The sequence below is a fragment of the Phocoena phocoena genome, chromosome 21, assembly GCF_963924675.1.
Source record: "Phocoena phocoena chromosome 21, mPhoPho1.1, whole genome shotgun sequence".
In the NCBI taxonomy this organism is placed as follows: Eukaryota; Metazoa; Chordata; class Mammalia; order Artiodactyla; family Phocoenidae; genus Phocoena; species Phocoena phocoena.
In genome coordinates, this window is record NC_089239.1 from 26,963,952 (window position 1) to 26,981,138 (window position 17,187).

At 38.3% G+C, this 17,187-nt stretch overlaps 1 protein-coding gene across 1 annotated transcript in view; it reads right to left on the reverse strand.

The window, feature by feature from the left end:
• CSMD1 (CUB and Sushi multiple domains 1) overlaps positions 1–17,187 on the reverse strand; it is a 1,433,388-nt gene that overhangs the window by 248,858 nt on the left and 1,167,343 nt on the right. Inside the window, exons 24-25 of the mRNA XM_065899861.1 lie at positions 10,177–10,368; positions 9,582–9,708 (exon numbers count right to left, since the gene is read on the reverse strand). Coding sequence (XP_065755933.1) covers positions 9,582–9,708; positions 10,177–10,368 — 319 coding nt within the window. The remainder of the gene's footprint in view (positions 1–9,581; positions 9,709–10,176; positions 10,369–17,187) is intronic.

The window sequence follows — 17,187 nt, forward strand, 5'->3', positions numbered from 1 at the left end:
CAAAATTCACATCATCCAGCCAATTCTACTAGAGATTTAGGGGATGTAGAGAACTACTGCTTTCTGTAACCATCACTGCAGAATTATTTTACTTTTATACTGTGTGTATGGAGTAGTTGATAAAAATATAAACTAGTGAAGAAAGAAAGAAAAAAGGAAATGAATCTAAGTGATAACTATGCATATAAATCTATGGCAATATATTTTAACCTATGCATAAAATGGTTTTCTAGAAAATAGAAATTACTAAAATTGACTCAAGGAAACCAATATAGACAAGCATACAGAAATATACATCTTATATTTATCAAAATATTTTGAAATTGGTGATAAACTGAAAACAGGACAAATGTCCAACAACAAAAGAATTAAAAGTTCAGTAAATAGTGATATGTAGAAAGTCCATAAAAGTACTGCTAAGTGAAAAAAATGTAGAAAACACTATGTTTTTTACTTGTCTTGCATAAATAATTTCGTTTATTAATTCTAATAATTTCCTATAGTTGTTTTTGAATTTTATATCTTTAGGTGGTAGGATTTAATATTTTTTCCATTATGGAGTTTTTAAAATATAATTCACATATATTTATTGAAATAAATAAATAATTAAAAGTTTAGTCTCTGAGACTGGGACCAGGACAATGAGATTCATTTCAAATCATTATTCTGGTGACTGTAGCCAGTGCAACAAGGCAAGACAAAGCCAAAGGATTTGACAAAAAAGGAAACCAATCTTTTATTAATGTAGATAACATGATTGTTCACAAAGAAAAAAATTTTAAACCTAAGGACTCAGAATTAATAAGTGAATTTATTTATACAAGATAAATATAAAAATATAATTTATTTTCACAAAACAGTCACAACTAGAAAGTGAAATAAAAATACTATTTACATTATCATCAAAAAGTGTGCTATAGCTAGGGATAATTCTAGCAAAAGATGTACAAGAGCTCCTCACAGAAAACTATCATTATTGAGACAAATTATATAAGATCTACATAAATGAGACAATATACTATATCAGAGATCAGAAAATTCAGAATTGGAAATGATGTCAGGTTTCCCTAAGTTGACCTATTGATATAATGTGATTCCAGCTAAAACCCTAGCAACTTCCTTGTAGAAAGTAACAAGTGTTTCTAAAACTCATATGGAAATGCAAAGGGTCAAGAATAGCCATGGCAATCTACATGAAAAGGAACAAAGCTGGAGGAATACAGTACCAGATATCAGTACTTATTAAGTAATTCAGTGATTAAGATAGAAAGGTATTGCACTAGATGGACAAATAGATCAATGTAATGAAGTTCAGAAACAGGCCTATAATTATATAATCATATAATTATAATTATCTGGTTTATAACAAAGGCTGCACTTCAGTTAATGGAGAAAGACTGACTTTCCAACAAATGGTCAGTTGAACTGCACTATGGACAAAAGATTCCTTTCATCGTCCTAATACCTTACACAAAAGTTAATTCCAGATGAAATGAAAACATAAATGTGGAAGATAAAATAGATCTCCTACAAAAAAAAACTTAAGATAATATTTTTTATAACTTTGGAGAGGCAGGATTTCTTAAACTGGACACAAAAACACTAAGAAACCCCCCCCCAAAATATTTGATATAACTTAATTAAAGAATAAGAAATATACTAACCATAAAAGAAAAATGAGCCAAAATGAATTTGACTCACTGAAATTGAAAACCTGTCTTTACCAAAAGACATCATTATGAAACCAAAAGACCACTGAGTATAAGAATATAGCTGGTGAATATATAATCAACAAAAGATTGCATTCAGATGTATAAAAACTATATACTAATCAAAAGGAAAAGATAGGCATTCCAGTGCAAAAAGAAATGAGCAAAAATCTTCAACTGACATTTATAAAAGAGGATAGTCAAGAGACCAATAAACATATAAAAAAGTGATGGCCTTGATCAGTCACCAAGGACAAGCAAATTAAAACAACTACACACTAGAATGGCTAAAAGGAAAGACAGTCAATGCTTAGTGCAGGGGAAGGTGAGGTACCTGGGAGTGACCTACACTGTGACGCGAGTGGTGTTGGTTTAACCACTTCGGGAAATCATTTGACAGTATCTACCATAGCTGAGTGCAGGTGTACACCTGAGACAAAAACATGCGCACATCCACCAAATAATACATGAAAGCATATCCAACACGACGTCATTTGCAATAACCTTAAACTGTGTAAAAACAATTCACACGTCCACCAACACTCGGAATAAATAAGTAAATCATTGTGTATTCATGCAATGGAATAATTTACCTGTATCAGTGGCAGTGAAGGTTGAGGAAATCAAGACACAGAACTAATCACACTGTATAATTCGATTTTTATAAAGTTCAAATTAGGATAGCGATTATCTATCAGAAGTTAGGATAGTGATTATCCTTAAGAATGGATCGTTTAAATGGAGCTCAAAGGGCACAATGTGGGTCTTGATCTGGTTGCTGGTAACAAGGGGTATTTTTACAAATAAGCTGTATACTTATCATTTGGATAGTCTTATGTGCCTATGTTATATGTTAATGAGAAGCTTACATAGACAAAAAAAGATTCACCCTGATGCTGTAAGTTTTGCCATTTGGGAAATACCTTGTAAATTCAACAACAACAAAAATGATATAACAAAATTTAAACAGATAAAGAAATGGCCATTTTTCATTCTAAAAAAAATAATTAAAGTCAATATGCAGACACCATACCACTAGGTAGGGAAAGTTTAAAAATTGATTTTAAAAAGTATCATCCTGAAGGAACTGTTAGTCATTTCAGACACAGTCATGAAAGAAAAAAAAAACAAAAACATACACTTTGCAATGCAGTGTCACAAGCTTTAAGAGATGTGAACAAAGCATCAGGTGTGTTTAATTCTGCCTCAAGGTATCTGGGAAGGGCTTTGTCAGGCAGAGAGAAATAGGAAGGATAATTCAATAAAGAGGATGAGACAAAAAGCGACTGAAAAAATACATTCATTAATATGCTAAAAATGTAAAGATACAAAAGTTACAAATATAACAAAAAATGATGCAAAGATTTTTTTCCTACCAGATTGGCAAAGATTATAAACACTTTATCCAGTTTCAGTGATATTGTGGAGACCCTACCTTTTCATATGCTGTTGAAGCCATATCTACTCTTCATAAAAGCAATTTGGTAATAACCACACAAATTTAAATGTGCATACACAGCAAGTCCAGCTTTAGAAATTCATTGTAGAAAGTACCCTCGAGGTGATATATTGGGAGGATGGTAGCATGGCTGAAAATAGTGAAAAACTGAAAACAACGCAAATATCCCAATAGGGTATAGTTTAAATAAATTATGGTGCATTCAGGCAATAGAATCTTCTTCCATGACTAAACAGAATGAGGTGGAATTACAAGTAAGGATATAAAACTTTGACCATGTTTATTGACTGAAGGAAATCTTCAGAATAATATTAAGGCATGATACTATTTTTCAAAAATAATTAAACAAGTAGATAAACAGATAAATCAAGCTGTATATATATGTATGTATATTATATATATATACGGGGGTGTGTGTGTGTGTTTGCATAAGAAATTATAAAAATATATACCAAATTTTAAACTGTAGTTATATTTTGTGTCTAGGATTATAGCAAACTACTTTTCAGGCTTTTCTAGTATTTCAAAAATTGGGAAAATAAGTAACTTTGAACGTCATGACAATGAACTTGAACTGATTCTGCACATAATGAGCAGACAAAATATGTACTTTTTTTAAAGGGGGTAAGTGATATGATCAGCTTTATTTGATAGAAACAGTTGTATTAAGACACACAAAAATGTCTCAACCATTTGACCCAGAAAGAATTTTCCTGGAATTTATTCTAAGGTATTAATTATAAAAAGAGGCAAGGCTTTACTTGCAATACTATTTGCCATATTATTATGTATAATATTGAAAATTAGAAATAATGTAAATAACCAAGAGAGACAATAATTAATTATAGACACCCACACTGTAGAATATGCAAAGGTCCATGTAAGACATATGTGAACATGGCAACAATGATGTCTAGTATGGGGATAATGCATGCCTTTCTTTTTTATACTTTTGAAGATGTCTAGATATACATTTATTTTTCAGCCATATAAAATTAATATTTTAATTGAAAAAAAATAAAACATGTTCCTTAGAGTGGGAGCAGTGGTTGAGAGGCAGCCCTGGCAGGATGGTCAGAGAAGAGGCCCAGTGAGTCATGCTGGTCTGGACTAGGGAAGTAGCAGCAGTACTGGTGGGAGAGCAGACCTGGGGCACCACATAGGATTACTGAGATGTGTGATCACAGGAGTGTGGGAAGGAGGGAGGAGCTCGTGACACTAAGAGGCTTGCCTGGATGTCTTGCTATGTAGTGATGACCCTACTTCAGAAGGAAGGAACTGCAGGGCAAACACTGAGTCCAGAGAAGAACACAGATTATTTTCAGATGAGATAACAAGAATGAAATTCTTGTTGAGGGGTTGACCTTTTAACTGGGCCCCCAAAGATGGGAAGACTCTGGAGGTGAGGCAACAAGGAGAAACTGGGGGGAGCACAGGTCGAGAGAGCTGTGATGACAAGGTTGGGATGGGAGACTCATACACGCTTCATCTGTGCTGAAATGTAACCTGCATATGAGCCGTCGGAGGTAAACCTGTAGGGGACCAGACGCCAAGTCGAGAGGGTGTTACAGTTCTGGTTAAGGAGCTTATGTTCGCTGATTAGCAAAGAGGTGGCTCAGAGATGGAGGGGTGGAGGACGGATTTGGAAGGCTCACTGGGAGAAGATTAAAGTAAGAGCCTGGGAAGTAGGAACTGGGAATCACAGATAAGAAGAAAGACAAACAAGGGTAGAGCTGACAAGGATTTGGCTTGCATGCAACTAATTTTTTCTCAGAGCCTATTATGAAGAAATTTAATGTAGTTCACTAAAAGAATGCTGTGAGACATATATTAATACCTGTTTGTTTGTTTTTTTCAGTTGGGAAAATATTGGAGACTGGTGAGGGAGAAACAAGGAAGAGTAGAATACTGAAAATTAAAACCTCCAGCCATTCTGAGGAAGACAGGCATTAACAGAAATAGGGAATAAAGAAGTAGAAAGAGGCCCAGGGGGGATGATAATAATCCTGAAATTGGCGTGCCTGCCTTGTGCCTGTGAGGCGTTCATCCCTGGAACAGCAGCCATACCAACGTCCCCACCATCAACTGCTTCTCCTAAGCTCCATTTATGCTTGATTGAAATTTCACTTCCAGTGTTACCACTTTCCAATTCTTTCTACACTTTCATCTTCAATGGCCAGTCCTCTTTTTGATGATCCGTGTTTGTAAAACGCCAAGTGGGTTTATCACTGGGAGACAAGGAAGCAACACGAGGACACACTCTGCTGTCTGTGGCTGAGCTGAGCGCAGCAATCCCCCTCGGGAAGGCGCGTGACGCGATCAGGAACTGGCCGTGACGTGCCTCTGTTGTTTATGCAGAGATCTGGGAGCCGAAGGGCTGATAGAGAAGTCTGTCCTTCATGCAATTCTTCACAGTAAGTCTGCAACTGAAATCTGAATCCTGTTTTGGGGCACTGGCATTGTTTAGCTGAAGTGGGGTAACTGAAATCGCCTGCATGAGGATCTTGTGCCGTGGCGGGTGCCTGCAGGGTTCTCCCTCTCTCACTCTGCAGGCAGCTGGTCGGGTTCCCTAAACCCAGCAGCTGCTCCCACAGCCCCAGCTAAGGAGGGCCAGAGCCCAGCCTCAGACACTGGGCAGACTTTGAAGAGCTACTGCTCTCTTTTCTTTGGATGGCTGGAATTCTCTTGACCGGTTATTTCCTCACCTTACCCACAAAGATAGACGGGATACCCCGCTGTGGCCCTGACAGGAAAGGGGCGTGTGAGGTGCTTGGGTTCCGGGCCCCACGCCTGTCTGTCTTGTCAGCAAAAGACTCCCGACTCATGTTCCCAGCACATTTACTACATGCCGACCTCACGTTTGGAGACAAATGTCCAGTGAAGTGGAATCAATTGCCCGTCCTTCTCCTGCTTAGTCTGTGTCTCACAGTGATCTTGAAGGTTGGTCAAAAATAAATTAAAACATTCCTAGATCTCCAAACCACATCTACCCCGATCTTTCTACAGCCCATCCGGCCAGATGCGGTGAGATCAGGATCACATCCCACATTTCACTTTCTTTAAAAGTCTGCATGTGGACAGTTTTGAAAATCTTGATACACTTTTGATAGGCCTCTAATGTTTTCAATACTGCATGAGCTTTTCTAATAAAATCCCCCTCAACTACACCTCCAAATGCAATTTCCTGGGAACAATTAGGAACAGACATACTTTCAAAGTGAGTTTTCCAGACAATTACACTTGCAGAAAAGCAATTAAAGCCAGGGAACAATATACACATAGATTATGAAAAACATTGCCTTGATGCTGCCTGCTGAAGGTGTTTGTAATGCTGTTCCCGTTATCGTATAAATTACAGCTGTGCTCAGCAGTGAAACACGCTGGGTCTCTTAGACACACGCTTACATATAACTCTTAATGTGGCTAAAGTTACTGCAGTGTCTTGTGATTAGACTTTTAATTAAATTTAATTCTGGTAACTGCTTTATAGTATGCGTGTTAAAATTACAAACCTCTTCCAGACCCAAGTGCCCTATAACAAAAACTATTTTGGGGTCTTCTATTACCTCGAACAAAAAGTTACAGCAATATGCAATCAGAAATTGCTTTGGACCTCCAAGAAATCAAAATAGGCCCAGTAATAACTGGCCTGAAGTGTTGAAACCAGACCTTTTATAATTTCCGAGATCTTGCTCCTTATTTATTCTTTGACAGTGAAAAACACTGACATTTAAAGAAATCATAATAGAATGTATAGTAATGAATTCCATTTATATTAAGAATTTTTAATACTTAAATTAAACCCTGGGCTCATGTTTATATGACTGATGTATTCCTCATTTTCAAGCAAACGATGTAGATAAAATACTGGCTATGATACCAATGAAATAATTCAGTAAACTAAGCTAAAGAATATCCAAACTAAGACCAAGCCCTATTTTTCTTAGCATCAGTACCATTTTAAGCCTAAAATTGTATATTATGTACTTTTAAGTATGTTATTTTCCAAATGGCCATACTAAAAAATAGTACATATTTTCTTAATGAAGAGAAATCACCAGAAACATTTTGGGATGAGGTTGAATACCAATGGAGTAAATTAATTACAAGTACTGATGTTTGCTTCTTAACTTCCTTATTATGAAGGGCTTTATGCCTTAAATGAAAAAGATCTGTTTACAAATTGAGTAACTTGAAAGATACGTACAAGAAGAAAAAAATTCCCCAAACAATAAAGTGGTATAGGCAATGTCTTTTTTTTTTCTAGAACATTAATGGTTAAATGACAAAGTCAGTTCATGATGCAAAAGCTGTACATTTTTTATTACTTCAACTCATTCTTTATTAATTTCTTTTCTCTGTTCTTACTAAAATGTTAATGAAGTATTACATTCACCTGCAAAGAGTGAATTCATCACTTGGTTTGCATTAGGGGAACAAGTGCTCTTTCCAATTCTTTGGAAACAAATCACAAGGAGATGTGTCAGAAATAGAAAATTTTGAAATCAGCCTAAAAGGAAATATATCCTGTTTATGTAAAGTCATTTTATGAATCACAGATGATTCCTAGGATTTTTCACAATCAAATTCAGTGTAATGGCTTTTGGATTATTCAGATCAAGTGTTCAGGAATTCAAAGTTAAGAAGTAGTATTTAATTCTATTTAGTTCACTGGATAAGTGACTATGTTGATTTTTATGAAGAATACAGACTCTTAAATTCTGTTCCTCAAATATGCCTTATTTGTGTCCCAATGGATCCATAACTACCTAATCATGTTTTTTAATGACATAAGTTAATTTTTAAATGAGTTATTATAAAATAATGTTTTTTGCAATATTTACATGCTTTAAATTCCTTCCCTTGCTCTTTGTACATAGTAAGAATATTTCTTTTGGAGGGTTTGAAAGTGGTAATAGTTTGTGCCATGTCAGTTTAACTCACTCCCAAGATGTAAATGTGATCAAACTTCAAGGAAGTCTGGTGAATTTCAGGGAGGATGGAAGTCACCTGATGAGAAACAGCAACACTGAATGGAATCAGCAGGTCACCTCACTCCTCCTTGTCCCGTTTCACTTTTTTACTAAGTTATAAAGTTGCAGTATGATAAATTTACTAAGTTTGCTGGGCAAACCTTTTGTGAATAAGGACAAAACCCACTAGTTCATAAATGTTTTCATGTATCCACTTGCCCCAGAAAGAGGTTTCTGCTTTGCACCTGTCTCTTTCAGCTTCTTCACATATTTCAGAGTTGAGTTGCCTGGATTCTTTTAGTCTTTGGTCAGTGCAATAACACAGGGAAGAGGAAAAGGAACAGAGGCACGTGGATTAAGGCTGTTGGGAGGTGGGATACAGAGTTTTTTACAAAATTAACTTTCCGGGGAGATTTCAAAAGAATACAATGAAAGAGGAGAGTTAATGGGAGGAGAAAAGGGATTTTATGAAGCGTGACTAAAGAATGTACATTCTCTCCTTGTTCATCAAGATCTATAATTAAAGAACAGCTTATTTTGAAATTACTTTTTGCTTTACGTACTGTGGTTTTGACACAGCCTTTTGACTGCCACATGGAGAATTTTACTTTTTGTTGGTTTACTTGTTAATTAAAAAAATTACCATCATTTAGGACTATCGATTGAAATAGAGTAATACTTTCTGTTGAAATGTTTGCACAATTATCTGAGATTTTTCATGATTTTCTGTTATACGTGTAACTTTAGATTGGAATACTTTCTTGGTCTCCTTCAAACTTACTTTGGAATATCATAAAATAATCACACACCTCTTCCACCTCTATATGCAGAACCTTTTCAATATAACTGATTCTCTTCCCATTAAGGGGTAGATTATATTTCTTCAAACTTTATCTTGCCCCTGAGACCTGCTTTGGCAGATGGCACATCAGCAAATGTGATGCAAGCAAAAGTTTGCAAAGTCTCCATCTCTTGCTTCTAGGAACCTTCTACCATCATTAGTTTCCTGAAGGAACAGAACCTGGAGTGGAGAGACCCCAGCCTTTAACCATCCAGCTGAGCCCCCCAAACCTGCATGAGGCCCTCCTAGACCACCCACCCCAACCAACCAGAACTGCCTGGGCAACCCACAAAGACATGAGCACATAAATCATCGTTTGCAGCAACTAAGTTTCGGGGGCCCACTTGTTACGCAGCCAAAGCTAACTGAGGTATTTACTTTTTTTATCTTTACTATGGATGGCTTAACACAAATTTTCAAAGGAATACCAAAGTGAGCATGCAAACCAACAAAAACCTTGGCCATGTGTTTACATTTTCTTCTTTAACTCAGAAACTTAAATCTAATAGTGGGTAATAATGGATGTACCACTATCTCCACTACAAGAATAGGAGCCATGCTTCTATCCTCAAATCACTGAAACCCAATAAAACAAGTACCTGATGGTCTTTCCCGGGTCTGCCTCTACAACCCAGGTGCAGTGGAGGTTGTTGTCATATGGAGCGGGGTAGCCAGGAGACAAGATGCGTCCTGAAGTGGCAGCGTGGATCTGACCACCACATTCCGCTGAAAGGGATACAGAAACACAGGGAAGTTTACTCCAGGCATTAGAGGCTTCCTGTAACTACCTTTAAAAGCCCAAACCATCACATCTGTGTTGTACACACAGGAAAACAATCACAGCCATCTGTCTGTCCCTGTCATTGCTTTCCTTTACTTGTTCCCTAGCATTATCTTGATGGAAAGGCAGTATCCTCTGTGCAAAGTCAAGAGAATAAAACAGTGAAACACTGTGTTATATTTCTAATAATAATTCTGTGCAGAGAGCCTCAATAAAATAGTACTAGGAGATCTGTCTTTCCTACCTAAAAAAAGAAAAAAAACAAACACACACACTCACACAAATATTAGGAATACATAAAAACCCATACTGGAGAGAGAGCAGTGGAAATCCTTCCCCCTTCCTCTGTAAGAACTAAGTCAGAGCACATGCGTGGGCCTCCAGCTCTCATTGTGCACTTGTAAGTAACTCACCTACACAGGAGGGCAGTGGTCTGTCCCACACTCTCCGGTCACCACTCAGACAGGTCAGAGTGTTGCCGCCGTGCATGGCGTAGCCTGGGTTACAGCTGTACAGAACCACTGTGTCCGTGAAGTGGCCTTCATCCCGGATCCTGTAGCCATAGTTAGGGATCCCCGGATCCTCACATTTCACTAGGTCAAAACCTATGAGAAAAGAAGGAAGGAATTAGTAGAAAAACGTAACAGTGGCGTCTATATTGGCGTTAAAATATCGATGAAATAGACCAGGTTGTCAAATGTCCCTTGAAGTGTAGAAAGAAAAAGACGGCTCTGAATTTAAAAATGGGGAAATACATGTGAGTCTTGATTGGGTCTGTTAACCATTGGTTGTTTCTTGGGGTTCGATCACTTTATTTGTTCCTATCTATTGATATACTTACAAGTGAAACTGAGCAGGACCATGGCCTCCACCTGCCTTTTGTCTGTAGAAAACTTTAGCCAAAGAAAAAGTTTAATCGGAGAAGTGAGAAAATGCAGAAACAAAGGAAAGCATTCAAACAGGACAAAATAATAACAGTTTAGTCATTAAGCAAAGTCAAGGACCTTTAGTTCCTCCTCAAGGGCTATAGATAATATTCAGAGTCATATCCTTTGAGCTGTTATGTAGATACTGAAACCCCTACCAGGTGGAAGAAGTTAACTACATCATGACCAGACTGCAGCCATGACACAAGCTGCCACAATTCTGAGAACTGGCCTCAAAGAAATGTTAACAAACTGACCCTGGAACTGAAGACTACCTACTTAAAACAGTCAAGATGACGCTGATCATGACCAATTTCAAGATGGCCGTCGGAGCTGACTGTGCTGTTTCTGCACATAGCTCCCTCCCTCCACCTATAAAAGCTCTTGCCCGCTGGTTGTCACGGGGCAGTCAGCCTTTGGATACAAGTCCACCTTCTCCCCCAGTTACCAGCCTCTGGAATAAAGCAAACTTTCCTTTCCACCAATCTTGCCTCTCGAGGATTAGCCTTCAAGTGGGGAGCAGCTAGACCCCACTTTGAGTAACACAAGGAGATTCTAAAGAGTTCCAAACTGTCATCAGGTAACCCATATGTCCAGCCAGCCTTCTGGATTCTCCAGTGAGCTTCATGTATGCCTTTCCTGCGTCCACATCCCCTCTTTGCCACACCTGGGACCTTCCAGCAGGGCCACCCCTCGCCGCCAGCTGGTGCTTATCAGGGTCTTTACTGCCTGTGCTCACTCGAGCCCCCGCCCCCAGGCCCACTTCCTCTAAAACTCCCAGATCTCAAGCTTCTCGGGAAGTTAACAAGTCCTTTCTGCTCATGGGAGCCGGGCTCTCTGTCCCACCTGCTGTGGTCCCAAGGGCCAGGGTGAGAGACTCTTAAGTCCCTCCGTGTACAGCAGAAACCCCAGAATGAATCATGGTAATGACTTCATCAAGCTAAGCTCTGAGACTCAAAGAAACAGATGATAGAAATGAAGATTTAGCCTCTGCGTTACTGAGAACCGTACATTGTTTTTGCATGAGGCAATAATTTAAGGCCATCTGTGAAGACAGCTCTACACTAACAAATCTCTCTCCTCATATCATGATGCAAATTCTGACCATTTAAAAAAGCAGAGCTGGAAACTTGAGGGACCACATGGGATCACATCTATTTCCACCTAACTTTGACATTTTCCTTTTCACAAAAATAAATAAATAAAAATTTAAAAAATGAACGTGTGATTTTGCTGTCTGCCTGTCAAATTGGCATTCTGAATGCTTTCCATTGAGGAAGATATACCTTTAAATTCACACTATCATCTACCCTCATAATATCTACATAATCAAGATTGAGTTCTTCAGGTTTGTATATGGGAGGGAAATGAGTACACATTTGGTAATTTACATACAGTTGCCAAGAAAATTTCCCTCTTTACAGTTTCCTTCTATAAAATGTCAGTCTTTACCTACTGTGCCTTTACAAGAACTCTGTGTATATCTATATAAGAAATGCAAATAGTTGTAATTCAAGATGCCCAGAAGGAGGGATTTCCCTGGTGGCGCAGTGGTTAAGAATCCGCCTGCCAATGCAGCGGACACGGGTTCGATCTCTGGTCTGGGAAGATCCCACATGCCGCAGACCAGCTAAGCCCGTGAGCCACAACTACTGAGCCTGCACTCTAGAGCCTGTGAGCCACAATTACTGAGCCCACATGCCACAACTACTGAAGCCCATGTGCCTAGAGCACGTGCTCCACAACAAGAGATGCCACCTCAATGAGAAGCCCTCGCACCGCTATGAAGAGCAGGCCCTGCTCGCCGCAACTAGAGAAAGCCAGCGCACAGCAACAAAGACCCAATGCAGCCAAAAATAAATAAAATTAATTTTAAAATAATTTTTAAATATATTTTAAAAAAAAAAGATGCCCAGAAGGAAAGTGCATACAGTATGTCAATTTCAGCGCGAAACAAGGATATTTTAAATTACCACGAAGGGGATCGGAATTAAGGGGAAGGACCCCAGTCACATAGGGTTTCAGGGCTCATGCAAATATCTGACAAGGCTAGTCTGATGCATAGTCCCAGCACCACCGGGAAAGGAAGCGAGCTTCTGAACTCGCTTAGGACAAACCACCACCCTTGCTCACGTGCTGCAGACTGCAGGTTATTTAGCTCTAGCTTTTCTTTGTACAGAACGGAAAGAGGAAGCAAGTCTTTGTTGTTACTGCTTTATTTGGTTTGGGGCTTGGAAGAGACAGCATCAGAGCAGTGCTTTTGAAAGCACCACTGCCCATGGTGACAAGGACCGGAAGCCACCACTGGCTGGAGCAGAATGACAAGCTGGAGTGATGGCTGGAGTAGGGCTCCACTACCAATGGTAATAATAACCAATGTTTCAAACTGTTTCACCATTTGGAAGTCAAATTAGGTATCTGAGTATCAAGTGTCAGTGGTGCATAAAATTGGACATATGCAGGAGACAAAATCCATGTCTCAAAATTATGAACAGAAAGAGTCAAACATCTATCCCTTTTGTTTGTACCCCTGTGACAGAAACCTGGGTGAAGTAAAACCTACATGAGAGGTGCCAAGCTCAAGTGCTAATGGGGCCATGCAGGTCTTACCAACGCAGAGCAAGGCCGTGCAGGACAGCAGCCCAGGAGACAGTGACGCCCTGCTGTCCTGCTGAAATTCACACTCCCTCTGACCCAAGCTTCTGATTTTTCTAGGAGCACCTGAAACCTGGATTTTTTAAGTTTATAAAATGCTTGTTGAATAAATACTTATTTTGGAAATGGAGATGTTTAAAATCCAGGATTAGATTGTGAAAGCTAGACGTAAATAACTTTAAAAGATATTGATAATTTCTCAGTTTTTGGTGAAGGCTGAGACTCACTTCTGCAAAGTCGGCAATATTCCATCTAATTTTTTAAGACTAAACTTTGAAACACACAGAACTTCTGAGGATGATTAAGGGGTGGACAAAGAAATGGTCCAGCTGACTTGCCAGAGACCTTTTATTCTGACAGTGAATTATTTCCTGGTTACACAGAAGAGTTTGTTATGAAAAACTGTCCTCCCCGGAGATTGATGCCTATAAAAGATAAAGTAATGACACTGACTTTCCTGGTGATTTACGTGCTGTCTCATTAGCCATCCACTTCACAAGATAAACACTCATGCTTAAAGGTTATCCAGACTTTCCCTCTAAGTTCAGAGAGCATGGCTTTTAAAGTTTTCCATCAAACAAGTTATCAAAGTTCTAAAACCCCCAAATCTTATATTAAAATTAGCTTGAAGAAACGTTTTCCTCTGCCCCAAAACCTGCATTAAAACCTTTTTGGAGGAAGGAAGGAAGAAACATTGAAAAATGAACAAGTAAACACAGATGTACCAATAAAAATGACTGCTAAACTTTGTGTTGAATTATTATAAAAATGTCTGTTTTATTGCTTTTTCTATCACTCAGTCTTGAAAGATTTTGTTTTCTAAACCACACCTCATCATGCAGAGTTGGGCCAAGCTATTTTTTTTTTTAACATCTTTACTAGAGTATAATTGCTTTACAATGGTGTGTTAGTTTCTGCTTTACAGTAAAATGAATCAGCTATACATATACATATATCCCCCCATATCTCCTCCTTCTTGCATCTCCCTCCCACCCTCCCTAACCCACCCCTCTAGGTGGTCATAAAGCACTGAGCTGATCTCCCTGAGCTATGAGACAAGCTATTTTTGAAAGGGCAGTTACTCTTCCCACTACCAGCTGTCCTGTTTTTCTTATGATTCCATTTATTTTTTCAAAAGATCAGTTAAGTCCTTGACAATATCGTGAAATATGTTATTTTGTAAAAAGTCCTACACTTGGTTCCTAAGTGCCTGAAGCTTCTAGACCTACCTAAAGTCATTATATGCAATATATTCCTGTTCTTTTTTTTTTTTGCGGTATGTGGGCCTCTCACTGTTGTGGCCTCTCCCGTTGTGGACCACAGGCTCTGGACGCACAGGCTCAGTGGCCATGGCTCACGGGCCCAGCCACTCTGCAGCATGTGGGATCTTCCCGGACTGGGGCACGAACCCGTGTCCCCTGCATCGGCAGGCGGACTCTCAACAACTGCGCCACCAGGGAAGCCCAATATATTCCTCTTCTTGTCAGAAACTTGAAAAGTGTTTATTATCTTTATTTATTATTTTGATATTCCCAAGTTTAGTTTTCCAACTCAGTGAAGGGAGCTTTGTTTGTTCAAAACTTCTGACAGGGTTTAATAATTCATGCACAGTTACAGGCAGTATCATAGACATTTATTCCTAGAGGAAGCATTCAATCAACATCTTGAAAGGATTAGAGAAGGAGCTCTAGAAACCCCAAATTTGTTTCTTGTTGCTTGTGCAGTGAACCAGTTTGATGCTTGGACTCAGTCTGTCCACACGCAGTAGATACACAGCCCCTCTGCAGCCTCTCTCTTCACAAACTGAATGACACTCATTTCAATTGAGCTCTGCTTGCTATGTGGTTAGGGTGTAATATTATCATTGTCTCTTAAAAATTTCAACGCTGCTTTTAAACACTGGTGAAATAAGTTGAATCGATGTATAACAGCAGAGCTCTTCAATGACAATATAAAGTTTTGTGCTGTTGATTTTGTGTCCCTTTCAGGAAAAATATTTTTCTGTAGTTATTAAAAAAACTCAAAAATTATTTTCTTAGATTTATATTTAGATCTACAAAGATAGTCCTCCAAAGAAGAGATACTTCCATTTTAACTTGAATCTAAAAGACTTTAAATTAAAAAAAAAATTTTTTTAATTTATTTATTTATTTTTGGCTGCGTTGGGTTTTCGTTGCTGAGTGCAGGCTTTACTCTAGTTGTAGCAAGCGGGGGCTACTCTTCGATGTGGTGCGCAGGCTTCTCATTGCAGTGGCTTCTCTTGTTGCAGAGCACGGCTCTAGGTGGGTGGGCTTCAGTAGTTGTGGCATGTGGGCTTCAGTAGCTGTGGCTCATGGGCTCTAGAGCACAGGCTCAGTAGTTGTGGCACATGGGCTTAGTTGCTCCACAGCATGTGGGATCTTCCCGGACCAGGGATTGAAACCACTTCCCCTGCGTTGGCAGGCGGATTCTTAACCACAGCGCTACCAGGGAAGTCCCTGAATCTAAAAGACTTTAAAATGATCACTCTTAAGGCTGCTATAGAATAATGGTTTAAAAATATAGAGAAGTTATCCTTTTTTATCTTGAAGCCAGTAGCCTGCCATAAATCAGTGTATAAATACCGATTTTCTGTATTTTCTTAAAGCCATAGAAACGTTAGGAAGATTAAATCAAGTTGTTTCAAAACATTACCTATTAAGAATTGCAATTGTTGCTTGAAACGATTTAGTAATTCTAGTTCTTTCTGTTTTCCATTGATTTCTTCATAGTCACATAAGCAGCAAAGATGCTCTGAACAAAATGTTCTAGTCAAAACAAGCTCCCAACATCAGGCAGATGAAAATTATTACTCCATCTCTTTTGCGGTAATTACCCAGTCTTAATGTTTTTAAGGATTAAATCCTATATCTCTTTAAAGTCTAACAAAATATTAGTTTTATAAGAGACTTCCACTTAACTCTCAAGTGGTTGGACTAGTTCTTATCTTCAAAATCAAGCACTTATGTTTGAAAAGAAGCTGTTGTAGATTTAATCCACTTCATACACCCAAGATGAACCGTGAGGGTCGCAGTCATGTGAACTCTTTGTCCTCCATCCGAGGGACTCTTGAGAAATTACCTTCATGCTCAGGTGAGCTTTGAGTACATGACTGACAAAGAATCCTTATCATTTAAGAATCTCTGATATCTTCTCCTATGAACCACTGATAAAGCCTTGCATGCTTATAGAAACATTATCTCATAACTCTACCTAAGACTTAATTTAACTTGAATAATGTACTTCTTTGTAAAAAAATTAAAAGTTAGTAATCTAAGAAAGGTTGCCATACGCAAAAACAGCAACAATAGCTCATTTTCATTCAGTAAAAGAAGAACTGTTAAAAATTCCTTTTTATTAACTTCCTTTATTTGCAGTTACCTAGAAGAAATTGTATCCGGGAGGAGAGCACTGCTAAAACTAATTTTTGTGGTTCACGTGACAAGTTCATTAACAGGGAATTTCATGAAGTATTTGATTAATTCATGTTTCTAAATGCAACTCTCATTATTTAAGAATGAAATTCTGGGTGAAGTATTTGTGTGTGTGTGTGTGTGTGTGTGTGTGTGTGTGTGTGTGTGTTTGATTTTTAAATTATTATCTATTAAATTATATATCTGTGCTGTTTGTTTAGCCATGTCTGTTATTGATTTCAAATTGGGTTTTTTTGTTCAGCTTTTTTTTTCATTTAACCCATTTCTTTTCCCCACGTGCTAAGTTTTATTACTGCTGCTATTATTTTGTGATTATGTCAGCCACCCCTGTGGAAAGACACTCTGAATTTTACCCAAATAGCATTAATCATAAGGATGGTGGTAATTTTTA